Below are 20543 nucleotides of genomic sequence, written 5' to 3'. Positions count from 1 at the left end.
GCGTTCATTCACACATTTTATCCCAAGAGCTGTTTCAGCCGCGTACAGACCTCACAATGATTCGTAGCCCAGAATCTGTGGAGGTGTTGCCAGGCGGCCTAGTGTTGTGGGCTCGTGAAGGACAAGGCCAGAATCGAGCCGAGTCCCTGAGCTGCGCCCCTTTCGAGCTGCGGTGCTTCATGGCGACTAGGTATCGGCTGGCTTAGCAATGGTGCTGTCCAGTTGGAGACGGCGGCAGCGGTCTCGTATTAAATGTCGAATCTGCTTGTGCAAGTCCTGTGTAACTCTTGGTTCACATGGGCCACATCTGCCTACCTACCCAGGAAGCTTTTAGGAGGACGCTGCCAGTGAAAAGCCTGCACATCAGACGTAGCCCAGTTAGCAACGTCGCAGTCGGACAGGGATAGCGAGACTGCCTATCACCAGGACTGTGCACGAATAGCCGGTCCAGTGTCTAAGCGTCCTCGATAGATGGACGTCCCCAGCGGGTATATAGGTGATATGAAGTCTGCTACGGGACGTGCCGGTTGAGTTTGAAGGCTGCTGACCAGGACTAGCATCAAAACGTGAAGCCTGGGTCAATGAGGCGATGAGTCGAAAACCTGACACGAGGAAGGATCAGTGGCTGAGTGGGGATTTTTGACATTCCCACAGCGACGGGGTTTGGCCGGTGGCAACGACGACGACGATACAGCGATCCAGCTGTGGTCGATATCGATACCTTTGGGTTACAGGACAGCAGCAGTGCCCTGAGATAACTATGCTGCGTGTCACAAGTGTTGTTGCTATAACAATGAACATACGAACGGCCCTTGTCGTTCCAGAGGGCCATTTCTACAGGCCAGAAGTCTACCTCTATATCTTTGATCCGTACATCCATCTCATGAGCGCTTTGATGGTCTCAGGCTCCAGAAAACAAACCATCCACCCGATAGAATGCGCCGTCGCTGTGCACAGGAAAACTCACTTTGAAGTCTGCCACGCAATGTTCACCTCGTGGAGGAATGCATATAATCTGGTCTCCCGGCGCTCTCCTGAAAGCTCAAATTCCAAGTCCTGCAAAAATCCAATTCCAGGGGTTTCAGCCCTCCAACTCAGCCACCCGCTCGTTCCTCAAGTCATTCGGTGTGATTCCTCTTCTTTTCCTCCATTCCCAAACTCCTCGATCGACCTGTTCTTTATCAACTCCATCTGGAACCAAGTAAAAGGTAACTCCCAATTCTGTCTCCACATTACGGTTCCTACCTTCATCGTCGAAAAAGAGCATTTCGTCAAACGGTATCTTTCGTCCTCCTTGGCCATGACCAGGTCCACCGGCAGCAGAGGACGGTGGTGATTTTGAGAGTTGGGTTTGGAGATGGCGAAAGTGTGTTGTTTTAGACCCCGGGTATATTTGTGGATGGGTGAAAAAATCAATCGCTCTCAACGGCTTTGTTCCTGGTGTCTCCCCAGATTCACTCTGCGGCGATGCCGGGACATGGAGGCCTTTTAACATATCCCTTGCCAGGTCTGGTGCGTGGGTCCTACTCGCCAGACTCATGACTATGCCTTTATCCCGTGCGGCAGCCAGTATCTGAGGAACTTCGGAGTAGAACCCGAAAGATTCACCCCACCGATCAAGCATGTGAGTATTGAAACCGCCCGGTGTCGAGGTCTGTGGTTTAACAGGTGCAGACACGTGCGTGTCCACCCAGAAGGGCCACAGCGTGTAATCTAGGTCGAAGACTATTATCGTAGGGAGGGGGAGGGAGTCGGTGAAGGTTAAGGGGATTGAGGAAGATGTGGACAGAGGGCGCTGAGACGAGCGCGGTTTCGGCATATCGAATACTAGTGCAGGAGAAGGGGAGAAGATCGCAGAGGGGATAATGAGCAGGAAGACGAGAGAAATGATAACAAGGAGAAAGTGGAAGATGGGAAGGGGAAGAAGGGCCAGTTTTGAGGACAGGCGACTCAATACCTCGTACTTATAGTTCTTGTTGGCGTTGATGGTGGCAACGCAGTTGGGGTTGGGAAATGCGACAAGGCTGAGAGGCAGCCTCACCGGCCACGTGCCAGCCTGATGCGGTCGGTTTAATTTCGGTTGAAGCTTTATCGATAAGCAACTTTTCCTCCGTTCCGAGACTCCCCTGCCCGTCATGCTCGTCACTGCTCAATTGTGCCTGCAACTCCCATCTCTTCTTTTGAAGAGTGTCCTCTGGCCGAAACAAGGGGGATGATGGCGAGCTTCTTTTTACACTGGCCATGCTGATCAATCAATGCTTGCGCCTCCAGTTTCGCGCAAGAATTGCTTCTTGTCGAGGCTCCCACTGCTCCCTCATTTTTCCCACTCGAAGAACCTTCAGCAGTGATGCAGCTGCAGGGCACGACGATGCAATTAGACCAGCTCCTACCGTGGCCATCATCGGCTCCGGTCCAGCAGGCTTCTACACCGCGCAAAAGTTGCTACGGGAAATCCGAGGGACGAGGATAGACATGTACGAACAGCTTCCGGTACCTTTTGGGCTCGTCAGGTTCGGGGTCGCTCCAGATCATCCAGAGGTAAAGGTCATAGATTTCCCTCCTCGTCCGCCAGGATCAATCACACTGACACGCCTTACCAGAACGTCCAAGACACCTTCCAAGCCATCGCCGCGTCCCCTGACTTCACCTTCATCGGAAACATCAATCTGGGCCACGACCTCCCCCTCCGACTTCTCGCCAGACACTACGACGCGATAGTCTTCGCCTACGGGGCATCGAAAGACCGCAGAATTGGCCTGGAAGGGGAAGATAAGCCTCACATCTACTCGGCTCGCGCCTTTGTGGGCTGGTACAATGGCCTGCCCGAGTACCGAACTTTGAACCCTGACTTGACGGCGGGGGACACAGCGGTGGTGGTTGGGCAAGGAAACGTGGCGTTGGACGTTGCCAGAACACTGCTGAGTAGAATCGACGTGCTGAGAAAGACAGACATCACAGAATACGCATTAGACGCGCTTTCCGCCAGCACGATCAAGCATGTCCACGTCGTGGGTCGACGGGGTCCGATGCAGGCGGCATTCACAATCAAAGAAGTGCGGGAGCTTCTACACCTCGAAGACGTCAATTTTCGCCCTATACCAGATCATCTGTTCCCGCCGGACCTGTCCAAACTGCCCCGCCCGAAAAGACGACTAATGGAACTTTTGCAAAAGGGAAGTCCGGTAAAGGAAAGCGCCACAAAGTCATGGTCGCTGGATTTCTTGCTCGCACCACACTCGCTCAAATGGTCCGACTCAGACCCGGAGTCACTGGAAGGGGTGGTCTTCTCAAAGACTCGACTCGAAGATCCCGCAGATCCAGAGTCCAAAGTCAGCACGACGGACGAAACACAGCTGATGCCCACATCGACGCTGTTCCGCTCGATAGGATACAAGGCCGAAGCGATCCCGGGCATGGCAGAGTTGGGCGTCGACTTTGACGAGCGCAAGGGAACGATTCGGCACGACGGGTTGGGAAGAGCAGTAGTCGTGCCTTTGGACCTCCAGAAGAAGGCCGACGGCGAGACATCATCGGGATCAGGACAAGAACAAGGAGAAGAGGAAGGCGGAGGAGTGAGTATTTACTGCTCCGGCTGGGTCAAGCGCGGCCCGACCGGCGTGATCGCCAGCACCATGACCGACGCGTTCCAGACCGCCGAAGCCATTGTGGCGGACTGGAAGAGAAAGGCGGCCCAGAATCGGACAAGACCGGAAGAGAATCGAGACGGCTGGAAGGGCGTCCAGGCCGACGCCGTCTCGTCTGGGTTATCCCTTAGACCGGTCCACTGGGACAGCTGGCAGAGAATCGACCAGGTGGAGAAGAAGATTGGCATGCAGAGGGGCAAGCCGCGAGAGAAGTTTGGGAGCGTCAAAGATATGCTGGAGGTGAGCGGCAACTGATCTAGCGGCTGTTACCGTCTCCCATCTCAGGAACAAATATCGTACCCTGGTCGTTCTGTGTATAAACAGATATATCATATAGAGGATTCAATCTCCTTCCCAAAACCTATCAGATGCTACCAGTCTACAGCTCGAGTTGCCATCCAGCCTCAGCTCGTTCCGCATCCAATATGCCCTGCACGTCCATCTTTTTCGTCACATCGTCATTCAGGTACTTCAGACCCTCCATAGCCCTGCCCTTGCACGCTTGTCCCAGTGTCAAAAATGCAAAATGTCCTCCAACCACAGGTCTCGCAAAAAAGTTTGGTCCCGGGAACTCTCCCCTTCCTTCCGTCGAGTGCAGGTCGGTAAATGGTCGGTCAGTAACCGTCTCATTCACCCACTTGGCGACAGATTGCAAGATATTGGCTCGGACTTTGGGGGCCGCAACGGCCATGGCAAAGAATTCCCAGTCGGTCTTGGTGTATAGATGTCGCGAGTCGAGAGGCAGACCATATTTCTGCCGGACGGCATAGTACCAATCGCTTTGCATCTGGTATATGTGTTTCGGCACGAATCCATCCTTGTCTCCTGCGATGGAATCCTTGAGGGGTTTTTGGTACTCATAACGTCCAGCAATGGAGGTCATTTCCGATGAGTTGGCTGATCCCAAGTGGAAACATAGTAAACTGTCCGCATACAGATTGTACGTCGTAGTCCAGGAACCATACCAATTGTACGCGACCTTAGCATGTGTCTTGTCGCGAGAAATACCAAATTCTTCCCACTTGTCAATGTATACTTTCGAGATATTGTTGAAAACCTTCGCATCTTCATAGTTGCCCGTGAGTTCGGCGAGGCCAGCCATGGCCTTGATGCCAATGATGCCTTTGAGAGCCAAGTTTGTCTGTAAAGCCAGCCAGCCAGCAAAGTCGTCGGTAGAGAGCTGATTGTGAGGTAGCAGAGAAAACTCAACCAGGTAGCTTGTCCATTGCTTCCATAACCGATAGCTCCTGCGAACCCACTTCTCGGCTCTCTTCAGGCTTTCCGGCTGGCCAACCCACGCATCGTCAATGTATAGGATGCCGTCTTCCCTGCCCACCGACAAAGGAGCAAGGCTATCTGACGAAGGGATTGGCGTAGGAACTCCACCCATCGGTTGCCATGTGGATGACGCAGTCCAGCCCGCGTCATTCTTCAGGGCGTTAGCCAGTGCCAATCCCATGATGAGGATATTTCCACACTCCTCGACCGGCATGTACTCGTCTTGTCCCAATGGGTGCCCAGTGGCATTTGGAAAATGAAATCCAAGGTCATGCATTGCATATTTGTTTGGATATTGTCCGCTCAGCATGTGCTCAATGAGCGGCTCCAGGAGATATCCAAGCCATCGCGCATTCGTGTACAGAAAGAACGGAAATGCGGGGAATATAACGTCAATAGTCTGAAAGTTTCCGTTTGAAGAGATTTCCTTCAAAAAGAGAATCGGATCATCCGGTGTGCCTGAAAAGCTTGTGGCGCCCAGGACTTGCCGAGCAGAGAGAGCAACGATGTCGACGTAATCCTCCGCACCAGACTTGTAGGCGTCAATAGCCAATTGCGCAGAATAGTTTGCGGCCAATTGGCTGGCATGTTTGAAATCGAGGTAGTGGAAGGTGAGCACCTCTTGGACAGTCGGGAAATATGATTCCCACAGAGGACGCATGTAAGTAAGCCCTCGCGCGGCAGCAAACTGAACAACAGGGTCCTGGATGTGAGCGATCGTAAAGGTGATACTCTGTTCCGTGGATCGGGTGCTGTTCAGTTCAAAAGACTTGGAGAATGCGAAGACAGGCTCCTCGTCCATAATCGACCGAAAGTCGTGGTCGATCCTGTCTCCCAAAGTCCCACTCCGAGCAAATTTCTGCCTCAACCGAGCCGACACACCGGCCTCATGTCGCACGTCGGAAGGCGCAGAGAAGTAGAGAGTACCCCATTCAGCTCTATCTTGAAACTCGGTGAACAGCTGCTGTACTGCCCTTTGGACCTTCCATGTCTTGAAACCGCGGGATATTCCCTCTAATGCTGTATGATCAAGCCCCCACACGATCTTGCTTCCCCGGTTACCACTGACCCATTGGCCATTGAGGTCCATGTAGATATCCACAGGCACATTACCCGAGACGTAGACAGTGACATAGCTCGCAGGGATAGACTGTCTGACAGTCGAAGTGGGAGTTATAGGAGACAGAAAGGAGATCGTGAGGTCAATGTAGCTGGACTCCGGATATAGTGAAGGCAGCGGTAGGGAGTAGGACAGATTTGTAGTGGAGGCATCATACACAGCTCCATGGTAGATTGGCGAGGATACAGTATAGCTACAGGGAGGTCAGTTGTGCACACAAGTCGAAAGGCAAGAATATTTACTTGTCACCCTCCTTCCGCAGCGAGTCCTGAGGTCTTCCGAGCAAGGGGTATGCGGTCCTCGTCTCTGGGACACTGGCGAGGATGGAGAAACCAATCTCCTGGCCGGTCCAAAACATGGGCCATTTCTCCCAAGGTACGTCTCTTGCGTTAGCTAGCCAGGTGCTGAGATACGGGTTTCGCACGATCAGAGGGAGTACAGGAGGAGTGAGTCGTGAGCATTCCACGTAGAGGGGGAGCGCAGCGGCCAGGACCGCCAATGCGGAAACCAGCCGCATGATGGGATGACAGAGAGCAGGAGCAAAGAAAGAACTTTTTCAAGAGCTGGACTCAAGGACAAAAGACATGAGAGGAGTAAGAGAGAGAGCGAGCGCGCACAAACACAGTCAAAGACACAAGGAGGAGAGCCAAATCCGGGGAATGGAGAAGGGGAACTTGGAAGAAGAAGCTGCGATGGTCAGCCGATCAACTGCGCGTGGGTTTGGCTTGCAACATGCGACACACCAACCACCAGCTTTGCTTCGGTGCTTCTCCAATCACGCAATGACAGCATCTGGGCACAAGTCACTGGACAGGATGAGCACGAACGGTCAGCAATGGATGCTTAGTGCGCTTGTGACCTCTCTGACCTCTGTCGGTGCCTCCATCCTTCATCGTCGCCGCCGAGTCCCCCTCCATCTTGCACTAGGCCTGTTCCTGTCGTCCTTCGAATCTTGTCTGCTTGTCGGTCATTTCGCACACCCACGGAAGCTGGGGGCAGAAAACGAGGCAAGGAGGGCATCAGCGGGGACCTGGTGGCAGCACCAGCCGCTTTGGCGGGTGCCCGTGGGTACATGTACATTCACCAATAGCAGCATCTTGGATCCTTCGCTTGCGAACGGTGTACTCGGTACCTAGGTAGGGTGAGCAAAAATCAAGAAGCCCGAGTTTGTCACGGCCGCATCCCCATTGGCTGAAAAACCTCAGCAATACCAGATATGCAATGTCCTCGGATTTTGCCTCCACCCAGCCATGTCGACATGGGCCTATATAGATCGTTATATCTATGCGTGGTGGTCTAAGTGCCGGCACGCCTTTCCTCCCTCTCAATTTGTAGTTTTCTCCTTGGCCAGCTGAAATCTTGAGACATATTGTTTCCAAGCCCGCGATGGACGTTCAGAACAAAGAGGCCATATTGGCCCCGGAACAGTCCCCTTCCCTGCCGCCTCGAGATCTCGAGCAGCAACCCAGTAATGAACCACCGTCCGATGTACACGCATCGGCTTTCAAAAGTCTCGGCATCCTCGACCAGTTTCTCGCACTATGGATCTTTCTGGCAATGCTCACGGGTATTTTGTTGGGCAACTTCGTCCCTAGCACAGGCCCGGCACTCCAGAGAGGCAAGTTTGTTGGCGTTTCGATTCCAATAGGTACGTTGGCACCAATGGGGACAGTCTGCTTGACCACCGGGATCTAACCGTATGGTCAGCAATCGGATTGTTGGTCATGATGTATCCCATATTGTGCAAGGTCAGATTTGAGACTTTGCATCACTCCTTCCGTCAAAGAACTCTATGGGTGCAGATCATTTTCAGCATTTTCGTGAACTGGATAATAGCACCCCTGCTGATGGTCAGTCTCGCAATATATTGCGGTGTAACCCGATGCTGATAGAAGTTTTTAGCTGGGCCTAGCCTGGGCCTTCCTGCCCGACGAGCCTGGCCTCCGCGATGGGCTCATACTGGTCGGGATCGCCAGATGCATTGCGATGGTTCTGATATGGACTGGGTTGGCTGGTGGTGACAATGAGTATTGTGCTATCCTGGTCGCTATCAACTCTCTCCTCCAGATGGTTCTATTCGCCCCTCTGGCCCTCCTTTTCATCAACGATATCAGCCACTCTTACAGTGGTGTCAACGTCGACTATGCTCCGGTCGCGAAGAGCGTCGGCGTCTTCCTCGGAATACCTCTTGCCGCTGCCATTATTACCAGATTTAGCCTTCGAAACCTGGTGGGCAAAGACTGGTACGAGAAGCGATTCCTGAAATGGATTGGGCCCCTGTCATTGATCGGCCTCCTTTTCACAATCATCGTCCTCTTCGGGTCCCAAGGTCGTCGCGTCGTCCATCAGATCGTGTCTGTCGTGAGAGTTGCCGCTCCACTCATCGTGTACTTTGCGGTCATATTCCTATCGACGCTCTTGATCACGAGGAGACTCGGTTTCGGATACAGACTGGCGTGCACCCAGAGCTTTACGGCGGCAAGCAATAATTTTGAGTTGGCCATAGCCGTCGCCATCGCCACTTATGGTGTTGACAGTGATCAAGCTTTGGCAGCAACTGTAGGGCCTCTTATCGAGGTGCCAGTTCTCCTTGGGTTAGTCTATGCCGTCAAGTGGTTTGGCAGGCGCCAAAACTGGGCAGCATAGGTTGGCGACGCATGGCTTCAAGAATGTGCACACCTGATCTCAGTCGCATTTTGGCCTAGCGTCCATCTCTTGCAATACTTGAAGCAAAAGCTGGGTGTTGACTCGACAGCCCAATTCCCCAGATCTAGGAGGGCAGAAAGCCGTGGCAAGTCGCGCCGCGATCTCTTCCATCTCGACAGGGGTCGGATCGTACTGCTCGATCATCCCTTTGGCGACCAAACATTGCACGGTGTCTGTACTCTCTGATAGAAGTCGTCCGTTTGGCGGAATCCCGAAGGCATCGCAACAGAAAGTCTCGGGGGAGTACGCAGGGGTGTCCTGACTGTCAGGGCGATGCATCCATTCGTACAAACTGAGTGGGGATATTGAGGCGAGCTCAGGTAGGCCCGTCGCAGGGGGCCCGGAAGTGGCCACGAAAGTTGGACATTGCTGGCTGTCGCAGACTTGTAGAGATTCCGGCGGCATGGCTGATGTCGGGGTACAAAGCGATGCTGGAGCAGCAGGGACAGTGGGACCACAATTCGATCCCTGTTTGGTCATGTCAACATCATGCATATCGCCGGTGCGTAGGGCGTTGGGCTGGTAATATCTGGGCTTGATCTGGCGAGCTGCAAGCGCTGCAGCATTGTTGGGTAGTGCTTGCACGCCGTGGCGACCGAAGTTCTCGACGACATCAGGGCTGATACCAACATAATGCAATAGGTCTCGCAGACGGGCGTTCTCGACTTGAAGGTCGGCATATGCTGCACGCTGCAGGTCAGCGTCACGACACGACACCTGACATTCCTTCACCCGTCTTTCCAGCCCAGCCAGGTACTCTTGACGTCGAGCGCGGCTGCGTCGTTGATTGTCGCGAATCCGTTCCTGCTTGGATTTGGTACCACCGGGCTCTGTACTGGCTTCAGACGCCATGCCCAGCAAACGTCAACTCTCCAGAGCTGAGGGGTTGGTGTCTGGGCGCAGACAACATCAGAAGCGTATCATCGAGGGGAAACGCACTTTTGGACGGATGAAGCTGTCCGAGAGGCTTAGGCTGAATTTAGAGACTGTGGGAAGAGAGCCAGGACCAGCAACGTTGATGACTAAAAGGAAAAACACGATTGGCCGGTTGAGTTGGGCGCTATGCTGGAGAGGTGGCTTTGGGGGGAGGACGCGTCAGAGACCAGCGCCAGCTTCAGGCAGCCTTCTTTCCCTAAGCTGGATCAGGAATGAAATGTACCTCGTATTATGATAAGTAGTGAGTAGGGATTAGACTCAAAGGGTCTTTTCAGAGGTCTCGAACTCGGCGGGCAAAGTGGCAACACCAAAATGGGGAGGGAAGAGGGTCAGTTCAGATGCTGGCAAGGGATTGGGACAGCGAGATCTTCAAGCAATATATACACGTATGGATAACCATATCCCAGGTACCAGGTCGTGCTAGCTATGGAGACAACCAACCGGGGGGGATGCACTCCAGCTGTGCCGCGGAAAAGGGATCTCTCGTACCCCAGTGCTGGGAACTAGGATACGAACTTGGATAGATCAGGCAGGTGACATAGCTGTGGGAGAGGGACGGAACTTGGTACTGGGAGTAAACTAAGTTTCTGTACATCCGGATGCCTCAACATGCATTGCATGGCGTAGACCTGGCAGAAAGGGTGATTCTGGGATGGAGATAGCAACTGACTGCAGGCTGTTGTGGAGAGTCTAGAGAAGAGCCAGTTATCAAATTGCTCAGTGTCCACATGGGCAATGGCAAGCAGGAGGACGAGGAGGACGAGGTGGAGGAGGAGGAGGAGGAGAAGGCTAGAGGCACCCAACGAGGCCATTGCAGAAGAAGGGGAGAAAGTCTACTGTGTACCGAGTACCTACCGTATGTTGCAACCTCGCGCTAATTACTGCAAAGCCATGTCCCACCGACACTAGACACTGCGCCACCACCGCCATGGCATCTTGTCAAGTGCGAGGTACTCCATATGGCATGGCATTTTCTCAAATCTCCATCTGCCCTTGATGCGGAAGCTGATGCTGCCCCTCTCCTCGTCCACTGAGATCGACGAAGCAGGCACGCAGCTCTTCTTCTATTTCGGTACACTCCAGGGTTGCGGATAGTGACAAACCACGCTGATCAATCAAGTTCCGCGAAGAAGGTCTGAAAGGTGATCCTTTTTTTGCTTGTCTTCAGCATGAGATCTTCTCCTCCCCTCCCCTTTCCCCACCGGTGCGAATGCCCGGAAAGGGAAACAGGGATGTGAAAGCGTTGGTTTTTGCGATTTAAGCAAGTCTACCTACTCCACATATTTCTCCTTGCCTTGAAATCGAGCCTTCGATAACGAGCGGAAGGATAGCTAAGAGCCCACCCAACTCCAGAGGTATCCTCTCACCCGCGCATATTGTTACCCCTCTGGTCGGACTGACTCCCAAGGCTCGGAAACTAGAAGAGAAAACCACTCTAAAATCCTAATCTCATATCCCAATGGCTGCGATCTCGGACGGAGGAGCGGCGAGCTAGTCCCGACCTCTGGGTTCTCCGAGGTACGATCTCTTATTCTTGGGGCTGCCAGCCCAAACCTGGTCCCAGGGGACTATCAGCGATCTCCTGAATATGCCAAATATGCTTCTTGTGGCCTTCTCTCTGAGCCAGGTTGATGTATGCAGCTTACATTGCAGACATTCTGTGATACAGCGTCCATGCACGTATGCATGTGTGTGCCTAAACATTCGGATGGCACATGTTACTGTACCTAGGCAGGTAAGTAGCTGGCCTATGCGTTCAGCGGTATGACCCTCCCTAGGCAGAGGTGTGATGACCAGGAAAAGAACAACCCCAGAAGCTTGGATCCCAGGTGAACGAGTTATTTCTTAAAGTTCTCGACTTCTCGACCAGTCACAAACGAAAGACCGGAGGGGTTTTTGGCGCGGCATCGCTCAGATGTTAGGTTCAACCATTCAAGACTGGCATTTCCCTTCGAACCCACAAAATGGCAGAAAACTCAGCCCATGCTTTTCTTGGAAGGCCTGATTTATTCCAAATTGGCAGTCCACCCACTAATATTGTTATCGTTTTCCATATGGCCACCACGAAAAAACCTTGTAAGCCTGCTGCCCTTCCGAGAGTGTGGACTGTGTGGAGGATCTGCGCCTTGCCGTTGGGGTACAGGGTCCAGACACCAAAAGGAAAAGAGTTCTAGGAACGTGCTTGCTCCAGCTATAGCAGCACCAGGTAGTGCCACCAGCTGGGTTCCTCGGGTCTCCCTCCTTGTTTTATCGTTACGTAGGATTCCCCCTGGACAAGTTCAATTGGGTCTCGGGACAACAGAAACTCAGGCGAAACCATACTCGTACTCGAGGCCACGCGGAGGGAGGAAATGGTGGTGGGCGAGGGCTCTCTGCACAAGCGTTTACTCGGTCACTCACTCAAAGCCACAAAAGGATAGAGAAGAAGAGGGATTCCGAAAGAGCAAGTTCAGACGATTGCAGACACAAGTAAGATTTCGAATCTTTCCCCTCCCAGTAATCCTCTCAATTAACTACCGGTGGAAAAGCACAGCTGCCAGTGAGTGGAATGCAGCCCAGAAAAGGTCTCCCAGTCTCTCACAAGCTATGACCATCGTGAGTTCGCAGCGGCTTCTGCAAAAAATGGCTACAACTTCGATTGCCCGCCACTGACCCGCCTCAAGGCCAATGGATCCTTGGGCTCCAGGCCATATTGGCGGAGCAGCTCCTTGGTCTTCTCCTTCTGGGCGGCGATGCGCTTCAGCAGCGCCGGGCCACGCTTATTCTCATTGCGGCCCAGCTGCAGCATGTGCACCTCGTCGGGCCCGTCGACGATGCGCATCGTGCGGCCGCTAGCCCACATGTTGGCCAAGGGAGTGTCCTGGGACACGCCGGCGCCGCCGTAGGCCTGGATGGCGCGGTCGAGGACGTCGAGCAGCATGTTGGGGACCTGAACTTTGACCTCGGCGATCTCCTTGAGGGCGTCCTTGGCGTTGGACTGGTCGATCTTGATGGCGGCATTGAGCACGGCCAGGCGCGCCGCGTCGATCTCGATCCGCGACCGCGCCACCCGCTCCAGCATGATGCCGTGCTCGGCCAGCAGTTTGCCAAAGGGCTTCTTGGCTGGGTCGTTCATGCGCGCCAGGAAGTATTCGAGCGCTCTCTCGGCCTGTGCAGAAGTTGATTTAGCAAAAAGGGATCATCCAAAAATTTCGAACCAAGCATGCCGCGAGGAGTGAGTGGAGACATGAAAGGGGCATTCCACTTACAGCACCAACAGATCTCATGGCGTGGTGGATTCTGCCAGGTCCGAGACGACCCTGGACGACCTCGAAGCCGCGTCCTTCGCCCAAGATCATGTTGCTCTTGTGCACACGCACGTTGTTAAAGGAGATGTGGCCATGGCCGTGCGGCGCGTCGTCGAAGCCAATCACTGACAACATGCGCTCAATGGTGAGGCCAGGCGTATCGGCGGGCACGAGAATGACCGACTGCTGTTTGTAGGGATTCGGGTTGTTGGGGTCGGATTTGCCCATAACGATATAGATCTTGCATCGGCGATCGCCAGCACCGCTGGACCACCATTTCTGTGGAGGCCATTGTTAGCAAAATTGAGATCAAGGGAAGAAAACGGTACATGATGGCTGGGAAGAACAAACCTGGCCATTAAGCACGTAGTAGTCGCCATCTCTCCTCATGTTCAGCTCAATATTCGTCGCGTCACTACTGGCCACTTGCGGTTCCGTCATCAGGAACGCCGACCGAATCTCGCCATTCAGCAGAGGGCCGAGCCATTTCTGCTTCTGCTCCTCGGTTCCGTACTTGGCGAACACCTCCATGTTGCCCGTGTCCGGGGCCGCACAATTGGTGGCCTCGCTGGCGACGCCCGATTTCCCCAGATACTCGGCCATCAAGCCATACTCGAGGTTGGAGAATCCGGCACCTTCCTTGAAGTGGTTCTTGGGCAGGAACATGTTCCAGAGACCCAGTTTTCGGGCTTTGGCCTTGAGGTCTTCAATGACCTGCGGGTGAGCGTCGAAGCGGGACACTGTGTCGCTACCCTTTTGGTTGAGCTGCTGGGAGAAGACGGCATCGGCGGGGATGCATTCTTCTTCGACGAATCGTTCGACCTAGAGGGTACGGGGTCATTGGTATTGGTCCTTTGTGCTTGTTTTTGGGTGGTATTCTCTTCTAAGCGTCATGGAAAGATCCATTTGCTTTGAGCTACCTAGGTAGCTCAAGCCGCCAAGATAGGACAGCGAAGGTGGAAAGAATGCGGGAGAAAGCTTTGCAAGAGCTCTTGGAATCCTGACTTACCAGATCCAATGTCTTCTTTGCTCGCTCGCTCACGAAAGGTCTGGCGATAACTGGAATCCTCTCCGAGGCAGGAATGTGCCCGGTGGCGCTATTGATGAGATACGGAACAGACATTCTGGTGTAATTTTAGGGGTTGAGAGAGAAGCTGGGGAAGTGGTCAGGGAGTTCCTCGATCGAAGCAGCGAGGAGTCGAGGTCAGGATTAAATCAATGTGAAGGAGCTGATGAAGGATGGATGGATTTAGTGATCAACAACAAATATCAAAAGTTGAGAGGCCAGAGGCTGGACGGGTACCGTTCGCGTAATCCGAGAACCGAGGCAGCGGAGGCCAAATTCGGAAAGCAACTGCCCTGCAATGCCTGCATGTATTATTATCCCGAGTCTGCCCCTTTAGCTACTGCCCCGGATTCATCAGACCACTCCGGGGGAGCTCCAGATGGTTAAGTGTCTGGACTGATTACTACTGTTTCAGGCTTTGGTCCGGGCTACACAATGCCACCAGCCTCTCTACCATGGCTTTACCCAGCCTGAGGGCAGCAGCATGCCACATCTCACCCCACATTCTCTCCGCTGCCCGTACAACTCAGAAGACTATCCGTTGCATCGAATTAGCTGCCAGACAATCGGCGAATCTAGTCGTGTTCCCGGAAGCTTCAATCCCTGCTTTTCCACTATGGTGCTCACTTCTCCCGCCGACTCACACCCATCATTTCTTCCGACGGATGGTGCAGGAGTCGGTCTGTGTTGATGGCCAAGAGATCTCTGCTATTCGTCAAGCAGCCCGCGACAACCGCGTTGTTGTCAGCCTGGGTATATCTGAGAAGGTGCGATACAGCTCCGGCACTCTTTTCAACACCAATATAATCATTGGCGAGGACGGCGAAATCCTGGTTCATCACCGCAAGTTGATGCCTACATTCTTCGAGAAGCTGACTTGGGCTCCTGGAGATGGCTATGGCCTACGCGTGGCCCAAACCCGGTATGGCAAGATCGGGGCATTGATTTGTGGTGAGAACACCAACCCACTGGCTAGATATACTCTCATGGCACAGGGGGAGCAAGTCCATATTTCCACTTGGCCTGCCATCTGGCCGACCCGAGTCATTGTCGAGAATGCGGGCCATGAAGACAATCCCGGAAGCACAAGGAGTCGCAATTATGACAACATTGCAGCAAATCATACGCGAGCAGCGGCTCACTGCTTTGAAGCCAAATGTTTCGGAATCATGAGCGCGGGACATCTTGATGATGCTGCCATGGCTGACATTGCTGCAATGACCGAGCTACCAGAGGATATGCACCAGAAGCTAGCAAGCTACCCCCGAGGAGCAACTCAATTTCTTGACCCAACAGGCAAAATCGTTCAGGGGGGATTTGCATTGGACCTCACCAAGGATCAGCTGGTGGACGGACAAAACATCGTCACTAATATGGAAGCGATTCTCTTTGCAGACCTGGACCTGAACGAGTGCATAGAAGGCAAGCAGTACCACGATGTTGTTGGGGGATATCAGAGATTCGATGTCTTCTCGTTGCAAGTTAATCGTCAGAGACACGAGCCTGTACAGTTTCATGACGGGAACGAGGACGCACCGAGCTTGAGCAGCCTTGGTAATGACGACCAGACAAGTTCCGGTGGGAAGGGGAGGGAAGCGTGAGATCGGACAAGGATCCGGTGGAAGCGCAGAACGGCACGGATGTGCCTCGTATATAGCCGCTAAGGGGCCCATGCTACCTCGAAACATACCTCGGGACTTAACACACAGACTCCAACTTTCTCCATCCGTTACATTCCACCTTGTTTGCGGATGAACCGAGGACGACGTCATGCCATATGTAGGCACCCAGTAGGTGCACGATAGCCCACGACTAAGATGAGATGTAAATAAGCCTGTGGTAACAGAGACCAGACATTGTCTGACAGAGAAATCAGTCATTTGAAGCCTTCCACGTGACAGCGGTGGAGCCGGACGCTTGATTTTTCCGGCTCCGCTCCAAAATTTCCATTTCCTTTTTGGCGCATCGAACGATTTGCAACGAAATTCAATCCACATCGTTGCCGCCTTGCGCTGTACCACTACCAGCATTATCCTTCGTTTCTGTCTTTGACTGTACATTTCAACCTTTCCGTGGCCTTGTCTGCAACACTCGTCCAGGCTTCCTTCACATCTCGCTCCAAGCTCACTCCGCAAAACGTTCATGACCTTTCCTGCGGCGACTCCCGAGCCTTTCCAGGGTACCAGCACGAGAGGAGAAAGTCCTCTGCTTCTAGAGTCTCGGGAGACTGGACGAGTAGGACCAGGGGGACAGAATGACCATGCGACTGCGGTGACAAAGGACGGGCCCAAGGCGAAACCCTGGGCCCATTTTGTCGCGGGAGGGTATGCGCCCAATGCCCGATTACTCAAAAGATTGGATTCAGACTCATGATGCTCTAGTATCGGTGGCATGGCCGCGGCCACTCTCACTTCTCCTCTCGACGTCCTGAAGACCCGACTCCAGTCCGATTTCTACCAAGCCCAACTCAGAACCCTTCACGCTCAACACCATGTTCCTCATAAACTCACCCTGACCTCCGTCCCCAGAGCAGCATTCTTCCACATCGCAGAGACCATGCAGATACTACGATCGATATACCAACATGAGGGGTTCCGGGCATTATTTCGAGGTCTCGGCGCAAATCTGGTTGGCGTTGTGCCTGCAAGGAGTATCAATTTCTACGTCTACGGAAATGGCAAGAGAATCCTGAACAACTATCTCAACCCAGAGGGCCGGGAAAATGTCTGGAGCGTCCATCTTCTTGCTGCAGCTACGGCGGGCATAGCAACGGGCACCGCCACGAATCCTATCTGGGTCGTCAAGACACGTCTGCAACTGGACAAGAACACTGCCAGCCACGACCCTTCAAAAGGACGGCAGTACAAGAATAGCTGGGACTGTGTCAGACAGACTGTTCGGCACGAGGGCATCCGAGGTCTGTACCGGGGTTTGTCGGCCTCGTATCTAGGAGTCACCGAGTCCACTCTTCAATGGGTATTGTACGAGCGGTTGAAACTGTCCCTGGCCAGAAGGGAAGCCAAGCGCCTCTCGCACCCTGGGTATCAGCGAACAATGCTTGATGATGCGGAGGAATTTGGGGGCAAGTTCTGCGCCGCCGCCGGCGCGAAGCTCTTCGCAGCAGTCATTACATATCCGCATGAAGTTGTCAGAACGAGGCTACGGCAAGCGCCAACCATCACGACCGAGACGGGCAGAGTCACGATGAAATACACCGGCCTGATACAGTGCTTCCGCCTTGTGGCCAAAGAAGAAGGGATGGCTGGGTTGTACGGAGGCATGACGCCGCATTTGCTTCGAGCTGTGCCTGCCGCCGCGGTGATGATGTCGACCTATGAGATTTTCTTACGGATCTTTGGGACTACTTCAAACGTCTGAGCGGGTGCTAGACCTCGAACTGCATGCCGAGGCTTCTTTGTCATCACCACGCTCCGGCGTGACTGTACAATTGTATCTCTGCTAACGGATGGCCTTTTCTCACGTCACGCATTGGCATAGAACGAGGGGCGTTTCTGGGATATTCGCGTTTGTCCAACATGGGAGCTTTGGGCACTGCGAGTCGAAACAGGCGTTTGTATCGAAGGGGCGGCAGAGGGAAGAATCATTGTCCTGGTCGTCAAAAGAAAAAGATACCCACCTCCAAGTATCCATTGTATGATAAAGGAGAAAGCGAAAGAAGAAGACCCAACGATCTTCTCATTCAAACCAAAATTACCACATTGCGGTGCCGAAACGGAGCCGTTCCGTCTACATAAAATATGTAGTTGATATATCTTCTGCGGCGTCGATATTTCATGTCGTAGTTTGTGCCTTTGCTGTATGTATGCTGTATACTGTATGCTCTATGCTTTAATGCGTCTATGTACGCATATATGGAGCCTTAGATCCTCATGATCAGGTTGTATCCGTAGTCGATCTTGGGATGCAAAATATTACACCTCAATGTCACCCGCCCTCCGGGTCCTGGCTTATGCTTGGCTTGCCGGTGACCTCGAACCTCTTCCCCACCGCGCAAACAATGGTGTATAATGCAATGCCCCCCGGCCCAAGCGGAAAACAACGCTCCTAAACAGAACCCAGGATGCTGGGAGCCAACTTCCAGACCTCGATCTCGCCGTCTCTAAGCCCCTCCTGCCTCTATCCGGGCGCGTACTTATTCAGGTGTAAGCAACCACAGCCCACTTCCCACCTATGAGACCAAACTCGCTCCGTCTCCCAGCGGCGGAAGGCAACTCGTCCACCACTCCTCCTCCGGCCGCCGCCCGAAAGACGTCTTCCAGATTTCTCTTGGCGCCTCCCGCCGCGGGCTGGGCGCACGTCCCTGCCGCTCCGCAATAGTTGGGCGAAGTACACGCAGCACCAAAGAGGCCGTCGTTTTTCACGCATGTGGTGTACCCGTACTCGCAATCGGCGTCGGTTGAGCAGGTCACGCCGGCGAACAGGCAGTAGGCGCCGCCGGAGGTGCAGACGGGTGTCACGCCGTCGGGTCGGACGTTGCATATGCATTGGTCGCCGCTTGCGGCGGCGCAGGATTGGGCTTGGGCGGCGCTGCAGATGGAGGATGTGGCTGCTGGTGCTGCTGATGTGGAAGTGGTTGTGGTCGTTACAATCGTGGTGGCGGAGGTGGTGAGAATAGGTGATGTTGTTGTGGTCGTCTCTGATGTAGTCGACGTGGTAGAGGTGGTGGGTGTGTTTGGTGGATCCGTTGTCGTGGTCGAGGTTGATGTGTTTGGCGGGTCCGTCGTTGTTGTCGAAGTCGATGTTGATGTGTTTGGTGGATCCGTTGTCGTTGTCGACGTTGAAGTTGTTGTCGAACTCGATGTTGTTGATAGAATAGATGTTGTCGATTCTGTCGATATACTTGACGTTGTTGATGGGCTTGATGTTGTAGATGTTGATATTGTTGACGGAATCGATCTCGTGGATATAGTTGATGTCGTCGATGGAGCCGATGTGGTAGACAGTGTCGTTGTTGTCGATATACTTGATGTAGGAGATGAAGTTGATGTCGTTAGTATCGTCGATATGCTTGACGAAGTTGATATCCTTGGCGGAATCGATGTCGCTGGCGAGGCTGACGTTGCTGATGTAGTCGATATGCTTGACGGCGTTGATGAAGTTGATGAAGTTGACGGCGTTGACGTAGTCGATGTAGGAGACTCTGTCGTAGCCGTCGACGTCGTCCACGTGGTGACAGGTGCAGCTGAAGAGGGACTCGTTGTTTCTGTGCTATGGTGGGGTTTCGAGGTATGTATGTGAGGCTAGACATCTGTCAGGCAATATGCCAACATCGAACTATGCGTACGACTCACCGACGTAAGCGCGGGATGGGTTTTGATTGTTTTCAAAATGCTCGTCGAATGCCCCCAATGCGTAGACGAGGCTGCGCCATCCGGGCCTGTCCAAGTACCAGATACACCGTGACCGCCGTGATCACCATGAGCGCTGGACGTTGGCCCTGATCCCCAGACACATTCCCCGGAAACAGTGCCGTCTTCGTGGGCGCAGGTAGGTGCAGCTGGTGCAGAAGGCGAAGTCGACCATTCGAACCAGCCGGTATTAGAAGTATCGCAAGGGCAAACGTAATGAGTGGACGTGACAACCTTGGTCACGGTTGTGTCAGAATCCTCCCAGCTATTCCATGATTGAGCAGCTGATGCCGGACTGAAAAGAAGGGCAGGAATTAAAAGGTAACGAGCGTGTGCAAGCATCTTTGCAATCGCAAAAAAAGAATGGACGACAGAGGAAATCCGTCAAAAGTACAATCCCCAAGACAAGAAGACGACAGTATTCTGGGGAACAACTGCGGATGTCAAACCTTTTGAACCTACCTAGTCCAAGATACCAATGTTACGCTGTTCGAGCGCCTCCCGTTGTCTATCCACCTCCAAGGCAAACACAAAATGTACGTCGACGACTGGTATCGTCTAGTATGCGAAAAATCCAAAAATGCCCGATGCAGGTCCATAGGACGACCCATTTCTGGTATCAATCAGAGGGCTAAAAGCGCCACGCAAAGTAAAATGTCCCCGACACAGAAATCGATTGATCAGGCTTTGACCCTAAGAGCAGTTAAAGCTGGACCCAAGTGGCTTGAAATCCTGAACGAATTTGGACGCATGTTCTGGAACTGCTGTGGCTGAGCTGAACAGCCCACGCATTTTGTCCATCATACTCGTGGCGCCACCAGCGGCGAGGAATCCAGGGCTTAAGCGAATCTTCCATGCCAGCAATACGAACCTCGTTACGGGCCGCGACAGCCTCAACGGCCAGGGTTATGGTTGATGTCTTTTCGTGATATCTCTCGGTCCTCTTTCAGCGCCAGTTTGCTCTGTGCTGAAGAAATGACTGCAAGTCCTCGTTGCCGGTTCTTTTTGAAAGGGGAAGACGGCCAATTTCACAACCTCCAACAGTTTCCCCCCAAACACCGGCGGCTCCAATTCTATACCCACTAATTAGACTTTACCCGTAGAGACCATGTGGTATCCTTCTCTGGGAGTCCACAC

General features: G+C 53.3%; 9 protein-coding genes across 9 annotated transcripts; 4 read left to right on the top strand and 5 right to left on the bottom strand.

Annotated features, from left to right (window-relative positions):
* Nucleotides 1–1081: 1081 nt before the first annotated feature.
* Nucleotides 1082–1819, bottom strand: Z520_08513 (uncharacterized protein; the record flags this gene model as incomplete). The annotated part of the gene is made up of 1 exon (XM_016779009.1): nt 1082–1819. The coding sequence occupies one exon, from the start codon at nt 1817–1819 to the stop codon at nt 1082–1084; it is 738 nt and encodes a 245-aa protein (XP_016629928.1).
* A 422-nt stretch (nt 1820–2241) lies between these two features.
* Z520_08512 (uncharacterized protein) lies at nt 2242–3899 on the top strand (the record flags this gene model as incomplete). The annotated part of the gene is made up of 2 exons (XM_016779008.1): nt 2242–2538; nt 2601–3899. 2 exons carry the CDS (start codon nt 2242–2244, stop codon nt 3897–3899), a joined length of 1596 nt encoding a protein of 531 aa, XP_016629927.1.
* A 124-nt stretch (nt 3900–4023) lies between these two features.
* Z520_08511 (uncharacterized protein) lies at nt 4024–6559 on the bottom strand (the record flags this gene model as incomplete). The annotated part of the gene is made up of 2 exons (XM_016779007.1): nt 4024–6235; nt 6285–6559. The coding sequence occupies 2 exons, from the start codon at nt 6557–6559 to the stop codon at nt 4024–4026; spliced, it is 2487 nt and encodes an 828-aa protein (XP_016629926.1).
* Nucleotides 6560–7428: 869 nt separating this feature from the next.
* On the top strand, nt 7429–8688 carry Z520_08510 (uncharacterized protein; the record flags this gene model as incomplete). The annotated part of the gene is made up of 3 exons (XM_016779006.1): nt 7429–7690; nt 7750–7892; nt 7945–8688. The coding sequence occupies 3 exons, from the start codon at nt 7429–7431 to the stop codon at nt 8686–8688; spliced, it is 1149 nt and encodes a 382-aa protein (XP_016629925.1).
* A 39-nt stretch (nt 8689–8727) lies between these two features.
* Z520_08509 (uncharacterized protein) lies at nt 8728–9600 on the bottom strand (the record flags this gene model as incomplete). The annotated part of the gene is made up of 1 exon (XM_016779005.1): nt 8728–9600. One exon carries the CDS (start codon nt 9598–9600, stop codon nt 8728–8730), a length of 873 nt encoding a protein of 290 aa, XP_016629924.1.
* Nucleotides 9601–12310: 2710 nt separating this feature from the next.
* Nucleotides 12311–14094, bottom strand: Z520_08508 (uncharacterized protein; the record flags this gene model as incomplete). Its single annotated transcript, XM_016779004.1, has 4 exons — nt 12311–12832; nt 12933–13250; nt 13323–13793; nt 13981–14094. The coding sequence occupies 4 exons, from the start codon at nt 14092–14094 to the stop codon at nt 12311–12313; spliced, it is 1425 nt and encodes a 474-aa protein (XP_016629923.1).
* A 398-nt stretch (nt 14095–14492) lies between these two features.
* Z520_08507 (uncharacterized protein) lies at nt 14493–15638 on the top strand (the record flags this gene model as incomplete). Its single annotated transcript, XM_016779003.1, has 1 exon — nt 14493–15638. One exon carries the CDS (start codon nt 14493–14495, stop codon nt 15636–15638), a length of 1146 nt encoding a protein of 381 aa, XP_016629922.1.
* Nucleotides 15639–16179: 541 nt separating this feature from the next.
* On the top strand, nt 16180–17415 carry Z520_08506 (uncharacterized protein; the record flags this gene model as incomplete). The annotated part of the gene is made up of 2 exons (XM_016779002.1): nt 16180–16361; nt 16419–17415. The coding sequence occupies 2 exons, from the start codon at nt 16180–16182 to the stop codon at nt 17413–17415; spliced, it is 1179 nt and encodes a 392-aa protein (XP_016629921.1).
* A 779-nt stretch (nt 17416–18194) lies between these two features.
* On the bottom strand, nt 18195–19748 carry Z520_08505 (uncharacterized protein; the record flags this gene model as incomplete). The annotated part of the gene is made up of 3 exons (XM_016779001.1): nt 18195–18613; nt 18645–19266; nt 19350–19748. 3 exons carry the CDS (start codon nt 19746–19748, stop codon nt 18195–18197), a joined length of 1440 nt encoding a protein of 479 aa, XP_016629920.1.
* Nucleotides 19749–20543: the final 795 nt, after the last annotated feature.

The sequence above is a fragment of the Fonsecaea multimorphosa genome (assembly GCF_000836435.1).
Source record: "Fonsecaea multimorphosa CBS 102226 unplaced genomic scaffold supercont1.19, whole genome shotgun sequence".
Taxonomy (NCBI): Eukaryota; Fungi; Ascomycota; class Eurotiomycetes; order Chaetothyriales; family Herpotrichiellaceae; genus Fonsecaea; species Fonsecaea multimorphosa.
The sequence above is the reverse complement of the archived record's forward strand: the minus strand, read 5'-3'. Positions and strand labels throughout refer to the sequence as shown.